The sequence below is a fragment of the Colletotrichum lupini genome, chromosome 6 (assembly GCF_023278565.1).
Source record: "Colletotrichum lupini chromosome 6, complete sequence".
In the NCBI taxonomy this organism is placed as follows: Eukaryota; Fungi; Ascomycota; class Sordariomycetes; order Glomerellales; family Glomerellaceae; genus Colletotrichum; species Colletotrichum lupini.
The window spans coordinates 1,788,449-1,803,464 of record NC_064679.1 but is presented as its reverse complement, the minus strand read 5'-3'; the positions used below and the strand labels follow the sequence as shown (position 1 = coordinate 1,803,464).

The window sequence follows — 15,016 nt, the reverse complement described above, 5'->3', positions numbered from 1 at the left end:
ATTGCCCGGGGTTTTGTGGGGTGTTGCAAATGACTGCCGGGACGGGGGTCCGTGGAAGGTGGGATTGACAGGTTCGGAGTGGGTGCTCAATTGCCGGCCTCAGAGTATCGGGAGACGAAGTGGTGCTGTGTGACGAACTGCTGTTGGGGTTTGGCAGCTTCCTGATTGGGAAGATTGGTTCGGTAACCGGCAGACTCGGTTCCCAGTGCCGTGAACAAGCTACCAAGTATTGAAGGCAACTTCTGATGTGGTAGTGAAGATGGAAGTCGGATAGTCGGGAAGAGACGATCGGTGTCTACCTGGGATGTCACTGCGATGGTGAGGAGCGAATATGTAAGAGCATAGGAGGTAAGAAGCAGGAAGAGGGAGGAAAGCAGGATGACCTACGCCGGACAAGCTGGGAATGAGCTTCAATAAAAAGAAGTGAGGGAGCTGAACGCCTCTCGGCGCCTCGGAGTTGGGTCGAGCCTGGTGGTATCCATTTGGGCTTGTTGCTGTTGTCACCTCACCGTCCTTGTCTAGCTGATTGTCTCTGGCTGTGAGCTGAGGGACGCCAACCACGCCAACGCCAATGCCACGAGAGCAAAATGCACCTCAGCACGGGTAGTCCAGTGCCCGTTGGGATCGGGATTGGTCATGTCTTGGGTCTCCGCTTAGGCTCACTCTTTTCGTTGCTTACCTGCAGCTTAGCAGAACCAGGCTTGGGGGGCTTGTAAGGCTGGGGCCTTCATTCCGCAGCAGCTCAGCTCTTCACGGAAGAGACGGTACTGTGTGCTCTCCTTTGGACTCTGTAGGCTTGAGTTTGTCGGTGGTGCGACCTCATGCTCCCGCAGCATAGCCCTTGTGTTAGCTCGCCCTTTGCTAGCCCACCCAGCGAATGGGATTCGGAGTCGTGGTGGCTGATGGCGCTGACCTCCATAATTAGCTCTGTTGGTCGCATCTGCGTTTGTACGGGCGGTTCACGATGCCTTCACGTAGATTCGCCGTCTGATCTCTTCTCGGTTCTTGCACAGCATATCTCTTTGTTCTCTCGAGAAAATCTCAACTTCGCATCGTTCGAAGCCAAGTACCCAGAGGTCTGAATTTGGTCGCAAGGTCGTTCTGTCGGTACAGCCGAGCCTCCCCACGAGGCTCTCGATTCTCGAGAACCGCAATGGGCCCAGAATCCACATCCTCAAGCTTAAATAGCATATGCTGTTCCCGGCACGCGGCTTGGCCCAAATCGTCTAAGAGGAAGGGCACAGAGCAAACTCTAAGACTTGGAACCCCACGAGGCAAGGGGGAACTTGCACTGGATTTCGGAAGATGGGGCCAATAGCAAGCCGCCGCACTGGGTTCGCATCTGCCTTGTCGTGGTCCAATTCCGCCATGTAGCATGTAGCAGGCTGCAGTGTTTTTCATCCGGCGGGGGTTAGGGAATAGCTTCCCTGATGGCTGAAGGACAGGAAGAAGAGAAGAAATCGCTCGCTTGGTGTTAGTGCTGAGGGCTGTGATGATTGATCCCTGCTGCGGCTCCAACTGGCCGCTGGTTGTTTAGTTTAATTTGCCCGTGGCTGAGACCTGCCACCCTGTAAGCTGAGCCAACCCCTCGTCTCCGTTCCTATTCGGACCACACCATGCACCAGCTGAGATCCAACTGATCACTAGACGTTGGATGCTCCTCGTGGCTGGATGATTGGATTGAGCTTTGCGACGGTTCAGTATGTCGTTTAGTCTGCAGATAGGCAGAAAGAGGCAAGCAAGATGATTTTCCTGGCCTCGTTCCTGCAGGCTTGTATTTGCCCTGTTGGTGCCAGTGCCATTCCTGCGAGAGCGTGGTTAGGAAACGGCGCGGCGATGCGGTCAGACGTTGGGAATAACTCCAGACGGGCATCCACCTGAGACAAGGTCGCCATTCTATTAGCAATCAGAAAAAAGACGAACACGGTCAGCAAGGCCTAAATCTATGACCGTAATCATGGCCTCGTTGAAGACCGTGGAGAATTGGAGCCGTGAGATCGGGGCGGGGCGCTATTTCTATCCTGCTGACAGAGAAACTCGTCTAGAGGTGAAGTCATGGCTAAGAAGCGAAGGTCGAGGGAATCGGCAATATCAGGAGCCACAACACCCGACATTCCAAAGGCGCGGATGGAATGTTTCTTGTCCCCGTGACGTCCATTGTAGCTTTCCTCGGACCGAGTTTTGCCAGGCACAAAAAAAATTGAGCTGACCAGACAACGGCATCTGAATGGGTCAGTGTCTTATTCTTGGTAGAGCAGGAAGCATCAAGATGGCTAGTTCATTCTTTCCGCCCATGCAACAAAGGAACGGAAAGGACCATCTCGAACGATTCTGCCTGGGAGGAAGGAAAGCGCCTAACATCCTCACTACCTAGAAGTGCACAGACCCAGTTGAGGCCCAGTCCAGCCCTGTCCGTGCTTACCTTAATTCTGTGCTTACATTATTGCAGTCCCAGTCAGCTCCACGATAGGCAAGTGGGCTCCGCTCCGTCAGACTCCCAATCTTTTGGACTTGGATTGCTTCAAACGGTGTATTCGTACTTGATTCCCAAGGAGTAACAATTGAAGAGCTATCGACTATGACTGAGGCGACGCAGTCATGTTCTGTGCGCAGTGCAATCTTCGCAGCAAAAGTGGTCAGCTTACCTAATTACTCTCTAGGTAGAGAACTCAGCGTTGGTGGAGACATGGACTCGCCAACTCTCTTCAACCTCCCTAACACGGCACACTGGCTGCTACCTTCCTTATTTGACCTCTCTGAATGGTTTCTTCTTATTCGCGCATTGAATATTCCCAGCACATATTACTTCTGCTCTGAATCGATGGATAGACGTGCCAAGGTATCAATGATGTGTTCAGAACGTCACCCAGCCAGGCCGGCTCTCGCAATATGCATCGCTGCTGTGCAGTAATTTTAGGATGGAGTGTGGTCGTTCGTGAATCACATGCACACATCTGGCTTGGATTTGGACGAGAATTTGTTCTTGAATACCTAAGCCCATCTGACCTAAACGTTATCTGCCAAGTGCTCTAATATCCGAGCAAGATAAGAAACAGGGATCAGCGAGGGCCTACGTACATACTGCCGGGAATTTAGAGGTTGACGTGCTTCGGTTCCAAGATCGTCCCGGCGGCGCTTTGCGTCGGACGAGCAGCAGTCCCTGAGTTCTGCGAGAAACAAAACCCCCGCCCCCACACGATTACCGACGTCATCGGCCGATGCAGCTTCTAGACCTCCAACCTTCCTGTTTTGGACGTCCACGACGCTTCTTTGCTATTAAACCATCACTTACTCCAGTCTTCATCTCCTCACTCAACCTTATCATACACTAGCTTCACGTACCAAAACACATACGCTTTTAAGCATTCAGACATCAACCAACACACCAGAATCTCGGAACCATAACCGCCATCATGCCTCTCGTCGTACCTGGTATCAACAACAACGACTCCGATGACAAGACTCAGCTCTGGACCAACAAGCTGGTCGGAAAGAAGCTCCACGAGGAGGAGTCTAACGAGACGGTAAATTCACCTTCCTCTCTGTGACAGAAGATTTGGTTGTACTAACGGCGATGCTTTCCTAGACCTTCTGCAAGAGGGATCTTCCCGAAGAGTCCCGTGTTATCGAGCCTGGCATGATGGTCACCAAGGACTTCAGACCCAACAGACTCAACGTTCACGTCAAGGAGGACGGAACCGTTTCTCACGTCAACCACGGTTGAGCTTTCGCAACGATGGATTCCCTGCGCCTGTGCTCAGAAGGACTCTGGGCATCGGCAAAACCCCACGCGCGATCATGGGTTACGATAGAGCTTTTTGCATGACAGTATAGTTACGACATTTTGAAGAATTATGATTTTTAATCCCCTAAACTACGAGCTATCGGGATTTTTCGCTTTTCTCTCATCGATAAAAGTGACGTGATGGGATCACGAAGCCCCTCGCGCGTGAAGCGTCTGCCCCTCCATTAGTGCATGATTGGTCCGCCCCGCCCGCCCGACTGCGGGGCAATTTTCGTCGGCGATGCTCGCTCTTGACAACCCCACCATCAACTACCACCACAGACTGCCACAGACGCGATAGGTCTCGACAACGTCCCAAATACACCAGTGATACCCCCTCCTTTTCTATAGCAGACTTCGATTTCAATACCGCCACAATGTTCAAAAAAGAGTACGTCGCCATATGCTCATACACCCAATGACCAAACCACAGAAAAGTCGCAGGGAAAGCTAACAAAATTACCCCGCCCTCACAGCATCACCTCCAAGCCGAAGCAGAAGCTCAAGTCTTCCGTCCAGCGCTCCCTCCGCGACTCGCTGCTCTCGAGCTACCCCCTCCTGAACCCCTATATCGAAGAAGTGATGCCCAAAAAGGCCTCTCTCGAGCAGATGAAGCTGCCCGACCGCTGCTCGCTCTTCTTTTGCGAGCAGCAGCCCCTCTTCTACCAGCAGGACAACGCCACCCTCGTCCCGCACCTCAAGCTCGTCCACCGCTTCCCGCAAGCTTTTCCGACAATCCGCATCGACCGCGGCGCCATCCGCTTCGTGCTCTCGGGCGCCACGCTCATGGCTCCCGGGCTGACGAGCGCCGGTGGGCGGTTGCCTGAGCCTCGGGAGGGCGCCGAGGGCGTCGACGAGGAAGGGAGGTGGAGCCGAGAGCTGGAGAAGGGTGAGCCGGTTGTTATTATGGCGGAGGGCAAGACGGAGGCGTGTGCTGTTGGGTTCTTGGTTGCTGGTACCAAGGAAGTTAAGGATAAGGGCAAGGGGCCTGTGGTGGAGGAGGCGCATTTCCTCGGCGATGGTCTGTGGAGGCTCGGAACGGACTAAATATGGTTTGGGGTGGGGATTGGCGTATGGATGAAGAAACGGTTTTGCACATATGATATGAGGGAGAGAGATCCAGTGACAATGCAATATGGGCATAAGCATGAACAGAACCCAACAAAAGTTTGCCTTTTGATTGCACCATATCTTGCTGAGATGACACATTCGCTTTTGCTTTTGCTTTGGGATTGGTCGAAGGTGTGATTTCCCTGGCCATCGCTGATATGCTGCCAATATTTACCTTTAGTCTATCCGGGGGTAGGAATGATGGCCCAAAATTCACCGACAGCAAGGCTCGCGAGTGGAAAGTCGCCTACCTAGGTACGTCCAGCATCTCTCACCATTGACAGAAAGAGTTATCACGTTTCAGACTCGCTCTTCAGACAGCACATCTAATTAGATACCCCGGAAGCTACACTGAGGGCCTGAACGAAAATAACAGAAGGGAGCATGCCAATGTATTCTCTCCAGGTATGTAGCATTTGACTGGTAATAGCAAACGATGACGACGATGAGGAAAACATGGATTAATTGAGCCTAGTGTCAATTTATCTTGGGCCAGCTTTAAGGTCCTCATTCCGATGCATGAGAGCTTCATGATAACTAGGGAAGAAACCTGGCTATCTTCAACATCAATTTTCACTGTCACACTTGAGAACTTGCTGAGACTCCCAGAATGTTGAGGATCATCGCCAGTATTGATGAGCTCATCTAGTCCCGATCCATTGCTATTGCAGGCTCGACTTCCTTGGACTGGTACCAGCTTCATGCTTAGATGCGGCTGAATAGTGAGTCACCTGCATCTTTGAAGCTCAATGAGCCGTATTTACAATCCAAAATGACTCCGGCAGTCTAGTGCATGGGCAGTCTCTGACCGAAGAAGCTCTCAGAATCCATCTCACCACGTCACGCCGAGCCGTAGTGGTCTGTGCATTACTGGTATAAGAGTCACGTGGTGGTATGACATCCAAATTTTTCCCACGTTGCCCCTCATTGCCCCTCCATTACTCTGTACCTTACCTTACCCCTCAATTTCACGCCTGATCGTGTGTCTAGCTCAACCACCAATAACGACAAATCTCAGCATCATGGCCGACGAAGCAGCACCGACGTCCAAGAAGGGCGCGAAGAAGGCCGAGGCCAAGGCCAAGAAGGAGGCCATGAAGGCTGCGCGTGCGGCAGAGCTCGCCCAGCAAGCCGCCGCAGTCACTCTCGAGGACGACCCCGCCCAGGACAACTACGGCACCAAGCCTGTCTTCAGCAAGGATGCCGAAGAAGTCGAAATCCGCGAGCTGAACGATTCCCATAATGGCAAGACCGTCATCGTCCGTGCATGGCTTCAGAACTCTCGTGTTCAGAGTGCCAAGATGGGCTTCGTCGAGCTTCGCAAGGGAGGCAACTGGAACATCCAGGGTGTTGTCATGGCCTCTGACGAGGAGCCCATTGTCAGTCGCCGCATGGTCAAGTGGATCACCAGCATCAACCCCGAGAGTTATGTGGTTGTTGAGGCCAAGGTGAAGCAGCCTCTTGAGCCCGTCAAGAGTTGCCGGGTTTCTGGTCTGGAGCTCCACATCACCAAGTGCTTCGTCCTCGCACCGGCCCCCGCCATGCTTGGCATGACCATGGGAGCTGCCAGCCAGCCCATCGTCAACTTCAGCGACGAGAAGGCCCCCGTCGCCGACGCTGAAGCCGAGAAGGAGAAAGCTGCCGAGAACACAAGCACGGTGCCCTCCGCGACAATGCTTACCCATCTCGACAACATTGCCATGCACAAGCGCGCTCCCGTCCAGCAGGCCATTGCCGTACGTTTATACTCAAGACCAAGCTTCAAATGTTTTTACTGACGATACCGGCACAGGATATCCGTATCGAAGTGAAGAAGATCTTCCGGTCATACCTCGAGAACCAGAAGTTCAAGGAATTCGAGCCTCCCTGCCTCATCGGCGCTGCCTCCGAAGGTGGCGGTAACGTTTTCCGATTCGCATACTTCGGCGAGGAGGCTTTCCTCGCCCAATCACCCCAGTTCTACAAGCAATTTGAAATTGCAGGTGGCAGAGAGCGTGTGTTCAGCATTGGCCCCGTTTTCAGAGCCGAGAACTCCAACACCCCGAGACATATGACCGAGTTCACCGGTCTTGATGTGGAGATGGAGATCAAGCAGTCTTACACCGAGGTCCTTACCGTCCTGGAGGGCGTCCTGCTGTCCATCTTCCGTGGCATTCAGGGTGAGTTGACAACCATTCCGAACTCCTCAACGTCAAAGATTCGTTCATTTGCAAATGCTAACCATGGTTCTTGTTGCTACAGAGCGCTGCGCCGACGAGATTGAGACCGTCCGATCTGTTTACCACTCCGAGCCCCTCCTCCTTCCCGAGCCCGGCAAGGAGGTCCGCTTGACCTTTGCCGAGGCCCAGAAGCTTCTTCGCGAAGAGGGCCCCGCCGAGTTCGCCAACGTTCGTGACGATGAGGACATGAGCACCCCTCAAGAAAAGGCCCTCGGAGAGGTCGTGCGCAAGAAGTACAACACCGACTTCTACGTCATCGACAAATTCCCCGAGACGGCACGCCCGTTCTATGCCAAGCTTGACGATGCCGGCACCACGACTGGTGAGGGCACTCGCGTAACGAACGCTTTCGATTTCTTCATCCGTGGCCAGGAGGTTCTCTCCGGAGGTCAGCGTATCAACGACCCGGCTGAGCTCGAGGAGCGCATCCGCGCCAAGGGCATCGACCCTGAGAGCGCCGGAATCAAGGAGTACCTCACGGTGTTCCGTCAGGTTGGTGTGCCACCCCACGGTGGTGGTGGCATCGGTCTCGACCGTGTGGTTGCTTGGTTCCTGGCTCTACCCAGTGTCCACCTGGCGGCGTACTACCCTCGTACGCCCAAGAGACTTTTGCCGTAAGGCGTTCCATAAGGGCTTTGAGTCTCTATGGATCAAAAGGAGTGGCGTTCTTCGATATGGATAATGAAATGTGTCACGTTCGGCCATGTTGCGGACGCTGAAGGCGAAAAAGTCAAGATGACTCAAATTCTAGCGCTTATGTCTTATGTAGAAGAATCAACAATTCTGAAGATGCACTCCGAGGCTTCCTACACCCGATGTGAAGCAATTGACAAAATGGTTTGTTCCCGTCGATGCTGACGTCCGAAAGGAGTCTGCCTTCTTCTCGCCTCGACATGCAATCCTCCTGACGCTTTTACCGAGTACAGCAGGTGAACTAATTAAGTGTCAGCAATTCAGATATGACCTAATTTCCCGTGTTAATTTCGTGTCTTACGTCAACAGAACACGGCTTGCCATCATCGCCAAAGTTGTACCCCTTGATCTCCCCGAATCTCTGTCCCCAGGGGCATGATTCTCTAGCGGTGCAGGAGTTGCCTTCCATCATGCCCGGGTTGTTGTATGGTCTGCACGAGGCCGCGATCGCGGGCGAGGCCAGCGCGGCTACGAATGCGAGAAGAGTTGCGAATTGCATGATGATCGAATTAAAGCGAGTGAGTTGGCGATCAGAGCTAAAAACTTTCTTTGGGTCTTTACTGGTTGATCCGGAGAGCTAGTAGGAGGGAACGGATATAGCTGAGAGGTCCCTCCCAACCATTTATACAAACAGGAACGCTCTCCTTACTCGGTATCGTATTTGGTTTTTTTTTCCCCGTATTCTACGCATTGAGGTTTGGACTAGGGCCGCAAATCCGCATCGTCAAATGTCACGTAACAGGGATAGTAATCGCACCTCACAAAGTGCCCGTCACGTGCTGAATCACGTGTCTATCTTAGATATCGTGTATATAGACCTTTTCCTTTTGTCTATTTCCACTTTGATAGTTAAGCCACTTTTACTACACTCCGTATGCCCATTGCTGCGTGCCATAACTCGTGACATCAAACCCCCTGGTGGTTTCGGGGAGAGAAGCTCGGTGATTTTTCATGAGAAGTGGTATTCGAGTCATGTACGGGCCTCCCTTTTGAACTTAATTATATTGATCATAGCCTCACAAGCTGTGGTAGACCACTAGCCAGCGCATATCTTTTCTACATGGTTAAGGCGAATGCGCTGGTCAGCTGGGAGCAACCTGCGCTCTTGCGTTATCGGGAAATAGCCTGGTCATATAAAGTATGGAGAGCTCCGTCCTAATCACAACCACATTGGTGGAACTGGGTTTACATTGAAGCTAGTCAGCGACTCTGCTTATTTCCCTGGATTATTCGGGGCTAGAATTATCTTGTCTACTGGGGGGTCATATGGAATTATTTCCCAGATGACTCTAGATTAATCATGGCCTGATAACCCGCGGGAAATATCGCTGCAGAGCTGCATGCATCGGTAACCAGTCTCCGAGGTCTTCAACCTTGTGAATAGTGTTATCGCTACTACTTTGGAAGTACAAGTATCATTTTCGTAGGATATTCTGAGTGACTGTTGTCGTGATTTGAACTCACAGTTGCATTATGTACACAATTGACCGCCTGGTTCTCTGCCTTATAGCACTTGCTTAGAACCAAGGACTTGGTCGACTAGAAAGTCATGAGTGGCCATGACCACCCGCAGTTAGAAGTGTTCCACCGGACGCACTTTGAACGTCAAAATAGAGCCACTTACACAGGAAACAATCTTGGCATCGAAAGCTTCCACTTGCTCTTATATTGATGACCTCCCCCGATTGATGCATAGATTCTCGTCAATCAGGATAGCATATGGCATTTGGTGAATTCGGAGCCGGGACTTCTGCAGATATGCTGTTTTTGAGTAAAAGTCCATGGTCGAGAAAGTGGAGTCCAGAGTAAATGCCAGCCCACCTATGTTACTGAGAATAACGTGCAGCTTTACTTACCTAAGACAAGCTGCTATTCATCCCTGTAACTTCTGGAGTGCTGCCTAGAATGGCTTACTCCCGCTCTATGCGGAGTACGTTGGCAAGCCTACGCTATTTGTGCCTGTTTCACGGCTTGTTCTGGGTTCACGTTCTATAACGTGTTATCTTTCGCGCTACGCCTTAGGAAATCATGGCTTTAAGAAAATTTCACCGTTTCTTGTCTCTGCCCTTTGAGATTCGGCGAGAAATCTACTGGCTCGCCACCCTGCCACGCATCGTGAACGTTGAGGAAAAGACGATGGTCGACTTTGACGAGTTCAAGGAGATTCTCCGCACAGATCCGGTCCAGCTTCGGATCCACCCTGATATCAAGTTCTTCAGCATCAACTGGGCTGCTGAGATTCAACAGCGTATAAGAGATGGACGTAGCCTCCGCCAAACGACCCTAGAGGAGCACGGCTTCACCGGCAGCAAACCGATCCCACAACCTTGGGCTCCGTCCGCTCGGTGTCCAGAAATACCCCTCGCATGGCTAGCCAACGATGCAAAGGTCGCATGGGAGATCATGAGAGAGGGCTACTTATACAGCAAGGCCCCGATACCACCTCTACTGCACACCTGCGCCGAGTCTCGCGGCGTGCTCATACGGGGCGGCTACCGCTTGGCCCTTGCGACGCGGACAGCCGGACCACGAACGTGGTTCCACTTTGATAGGGATACTCTCTTCCTCTCACAGGCCGCCTACGAGGAAGAGGACCGTCCCGAGTTGTTGAGCGGGGGCCCGTGGGACGTGGGCCAGTTCCCAGCGGCGGACCTGCGACAAGTGCGCAGGCTCGCGCTGGAGGGCTCAGCGCTTGTGCTGAACGGCGCGGATAGGGCGGCGCCATGGCAGAGCGTGCCGGCGACCGCGTCGGTGGCCGACTCTGTTTTGCTGAGGCTGTTGGGGTCTGTAGAAGAGCTTTGGTTTGTGGAGTGGACGCGGCGTGATGTGGAGCGTTGGAGCGTGTTTCACCCCTGTTCCCCGTCGCCGCGGTGGCATTGGGAGGTTCCGCCGGTGGTGGACGGCAGTGCTGTTGATGTGGCGAGAAGAAGTGGTGATTTTGTGGCGGTGGATGTTGAGCTTGTTGATATGACTGGGCCGGGTTGCCTGTGCGACGCAGCGCTTGGGGCCGAGTTTCTTCAGTCCGGGTTCGGGGAGTTGCATTTTGTGAGATTTATGGAGGACCGCCGAGAATCCGGGGCCGGAGCTGGGGCCGAGTCGGACGCGGCATCTTATAGTGGGTATCTGCGACGGCTTCGACAGGTGTTTCTCGAGCATCAGATGGCTGGGATTCTTGCCAAGGAACAGCACCGCGAAGAGGTGCAGAGGACGGACGATGGCATTGACCCGGGGTGTTAGAAGATACCAGTGTTAGTATCCCTATTCCAGGGTAGTTAGTTCGAACCGTAGTTAACGAAGAGATTAATTAAACTATATAAATATTTGCGTAGGTATAAAAAGGAGGTTCTAACCGTAGGTTAGGCTAGTTATAATAATCGTAAATAGGGCCCCTAATTAGCCCCTACGTAGTTAGCTAAATACCGTAGTTAAATTAAACTTCTAATCCGATACTAACTTTCTCTTTTTTTTATCGATTTAACTACTACGGTTAGAGGTATAATTCGACCTCGGGCCCGTTTACTAAGTCGTCTCCTTTTTCTCCTTTTCTTTACTTTTTTTATATAACCTATCCCTCTATTCGTATAATAACTTTTCTATTACTTACGAATTACTTTAATCCCTTATTTAGTACTACTTTTATAAAAGTATTTACGAGGTTATTTTTATTATTAATTTAACGGATTTTGAGTATCTTGCGCTTTTTATATAATTACTTAAGGGCTATAATATTAATTATAAGCCTCTTTTCCTTTGTCATTCCTAATTTAGTAAGGTATTCGTATAGTAAATAAAAATCGGTATAAATAACTATTAGAATAGGTAAAAAGCTAATTCGATTAGTAATCTTCCTTAGCGTTATTAAAATTATATAAGAGAGGTTAACGCTATTAATTATATTATAGACCTCTAATATTAGTATACTTCTTATTACTTACTTACTTTTAATTAACGAGTAATAGATTATATTACCGTATATAATAAATTCGCTCTCGCCTATACTCTTATTAACTAGGATAATAATATACCCTAATTACGAAATAAGGTCGTTATTATTCATAAATAACTTATTAACGAAGACGTAAAGCTTATTAGTTATAAAGTCGATTAAGTAGTAAACGAGACCTCGATCGAGATTCGTTTATTACTACTTAAGCCGCTTATTAAGTACCTCGACGTCTCGTTTAGTTAGATCTATAGCCTATACTACTTTAATATAATTAAAAATCGCCTCGGGCTAATAAATACTTATAATATATACCCCTCGCGCGAGCTTAGCTTTATATTACTTCTTAATATTAGTTATATTTAGATTAATAAGGTTAATCTTCTCGCCCTACCCTTTTTACTAAAAAACGACGGTTTTCTTTTTAATTATAAAAATCCCGTTATTAAATACTAAGGGGGTATTTATTATAAGGACCTCTTTTAGCTTCGCTATAAAGCCCGCTTTTTAGAGCTCCTTATCCTCTTTTTTTATAAAGTTAATATTGGATAGGCCTAATATATCGTCGGTTTATATTCTAACGATCCTAAATTAGTCGCTTTTATACTCCGTAACTAATAAGTACGGGTCGTACGTAGAGGTAACTATTAATAGTTAATTAATATAAAAATCGTAATAAGTAGCTTACTAATAAGTGCCCGATTCTACGAGCCTATATAATAGTTTAAGCACTTTAATAATCGTACTTTCTAAGTACTTACTAGCTATTTCTTTCGGTAAATAGGCTAGGATTTTCCTTATAAGCCCTATGGCCGATTAAATATAGGCCTAAGTAATATTATAGCTCTAAATCCCGTATCCCCTTTTCCGTAGTAATACTATTAGTACTATTATTAATTATTAGCTATAGCGCTATATAGTAAGTAATTATATAAGTAGCGTTGCCTTTTTAACGTCGCCGTACCCCTAAATTACGTATTTAGACTTCTCGTATAGCTAGGGTATTCCTTTCTTTTTAATCTTATAAACTATTCGTAATTTAAATATATAGAGGTTTATATATTTTTTTAGGTCGTATAAAATAAATTAATAAACCCCTCGATCGTAAAGAGTGTTTATTTTAATAAGATCTAATCCCTTATACAGCTTTTTAATAATTATAATTACGCCTTCCTTGCGTAGTTTAACCGCTAGCTTAAAATCGGCTTTTTTTTTTATTATATAAAAAGTATTAATTACCTCGTCGCTAGTAATAAATTACCGCGTTAGGGCTTGCCGTCGTAGTCTTTTATAACGTCTCGCTAGTAGTATTAGTGCCCTTTTAGCAATTTCCTTTTCCTCGTCGTCTATTAGTACTATTACGACGATTTTATTAAGGATAATTTCCTATACCTCTACTGCGGGTTATATAGTTTCCCCTAGCTCTTCTTCTTTTTATAAGTTAGAAATTACCTCGTTAAGATCTATATAGTACGGTCTAACTACCGTAATTAATACTTCGAGTAGCTAGTTACGATCTCTCGTAACTATATAAGAGCGCTCGTTAACGGAAATTAACTTATATAGCTTAGCCTATTATTAGGTAATTTCGCGCTATACTCGTATATTTAAATTTAGCGGTATATTTAGATTATTCCTTATATCGGGCCTATTGCGCGTAGTAATTACTTTATTAACTTACTTTTTTATACTTACCTCGCGTAATACCCGTATTATTTTTTTAACTACTTAGGCTCGTTAGCTTATACTTAGTAACGGTAACAAGGCTAAGGTCGTTTTTAAATATACTCTAAATACTAATAGCGTTAGTATAAGTCCGTTAGGCCCTATAGTGTCGTTATAGTATTTAAGTACTATTTAGAGGCATTCGTCGTTAAGAAAATCCGGATTTTCTTTTTTAATAATTCTAAACGCCCTTTTTAACTATTAGTATGCCCTTTCTATCTTTTTAATATTATAGTACGCTTTAACGGGTACGACTTTTAGCTATATACCGTAAGCCGTCGTATTATCCCTAAATTCTATTAACTTAAAGCTAGTACTAGCGTCGGTTCTAATACTATCTAGCGGTCCCTAGTATATATCGATTTAGCTTTTTCGTAGGGCTATTTATACTATTTTTATTTATAGATCCCAGAGGAATTGCCCTACTTAGAAGGATATAGCTACGTCGATTATATATAGTACTAGCTAACTATTTAAGTAGAAGATATTAACGACGATTTCCTAGTTAAAATTAAGCTTATTACGCAATTTAAACTTAAATATGCGTGGGCTCTGCGTATTTATTTAGTATTAGTAATATACTTTTATTAACTACTCTAACGCCCCTATTTTAATATTATTATTACTTAATTACTTTAAGAGGTTATATAGCCTCGTAACTAACGGGTACCCGAATCTTTAATATAGTTTTCTAAGCTTACTTTCCGTTAGGTAATTAATCGACTTCGTATTATTAATAAGCTTTATAAACGCATACTCCTATTATCGTTCGACTATTTTAAAGTACTTACTACTAGAGATTCTATTCCTCGTATTATTAAATATAATACTTAGTCGATCTATATTTTTTAGATATAAGAGAAATGGGGTATTAACGGGTAAAATATAAAAAGTTATCGTTCCGAAGTGCGTCTCTACTTTTACTATACCTAGGGCGACGATTTCCTTACCTAGGCCGAAACTAATTTTTATAATACCGATTATTAACGTATTAAGTATTATTAGCGCGATCTTCTATAGCGCCTAGAATTACCCTTTTCTTCTAGTTAACTATTATAATACCCTAATATCTAAGATAATCCTATAAAAATCGTCTAGGCCGTATTTTTCGCTCGTATAAAATACTTATACGAGCTTAGTATTCGAGGGATCTAAGTAATATAAAAAGGACCCCTCTAGCTACCCTTAGATTTACTTAGTACTATATTCCTTTTTTTTAAATATTAAGAGAGATAGCGTCTTCTCCTTAATTATTAAGAAAATAGGCTTTAGCCCTATTAGATTTACCCTTTTAGCCGCCTCTATATCCGTCGTTTAAGGGACCTTTTTTTACTATTTATAAATAAAAGCCTACTTATTAAGAGCTTTTACTACCCTCTATTTATTTAGCTTCGTATATCCTCTAGAGGCTAACGGGGTAAAAAAAGAGTAGTTAATATTATTAATTTTATTATAATTTAATTCGTTAGTATAGGGGGTAAGATCTTCCTTATTTTCTAAATCTCTTATAGGGGGTATATACTTTAGGCTGCTACTTTAGCT

General features: G+C 47.1%; 3 protein-coding genes across 3 annotated transcripts; 2 read left to right on the top strand and 1 right to left on the bottom strand.

Annotated features, from left to right (window-relative positions):
- Window positions 1–2,055: 2,055 nt before the first annotated feature.
- On the top strand, window positions 2,056–7,731 carry CLUP02_12026 (aspartyl-tRNA synthetase; the record flags this gene model as incomplete). The annotated part of the gene is made up of 16 exons (XM_049290990.1): window positions 2,056–2,147; window positions 2,237–2,410; window positions 2,456–2,554; window positions 2,614–2,902; window positions 3,121–3,207; window positions 3,390–3,524; window positions 3,587–3,719; window positions 3,974–4,175; window positions 4,261–4,805; window positions 4,985–5,149; window positions 5,216–5,299; window positions 5,345–5,506; window positions 5,544–5,616; window positions 5,685–6,630; window positions 6,687–7,053; window positions 7,136–7,731. 16 exons carry the CDS (start codon window positions 2,056–2,058, stop codon window positions 7,729–7,731), a joined length of 4,149 nt encoding a protein of 1,382 aa, XP_049148135.1.
- Window positions 7,732–8,026: 295 nt separating this feature from the next.
- Window positions 8,027–8,305, bottom strand: CLUP02_12025 (uncharacterized protein; the record flags this gene model as incomplete). The annotated part of the gene is made up of 2 exons (XM_049290989.1): window positions 8,027–8,047; window positions 8,108–8,305. 2 exons carry the CDS (start codon window positions 8,303–8,305, stop codon window positions 8,027–8,029), a joined length of 219 nt encoding a protein of 72 aa, XP_049148134.1.
- A 1,529-nt stretch (window positions 8,306–9,834) lies between these two features.
- CLUP02_12023 (uncharacterized protein) lies at window positions 9,835–11,043 on the top strand (the record flags this gene model as incomplete). The annotated part of the gene is made up of 1 exon (XM_049290988.1): window positions 9,835–11,043. One exon carries the CDS (start codon window positions 9,835–9,837, stop codon window positions 11,041–11,043), a length of 1,209 nt encoding a protein of 402 aa, XP_049148133.1.
- Between the last annotated feature and the right edge of the window lie 3,973 nt (window positions 11,044–15,016).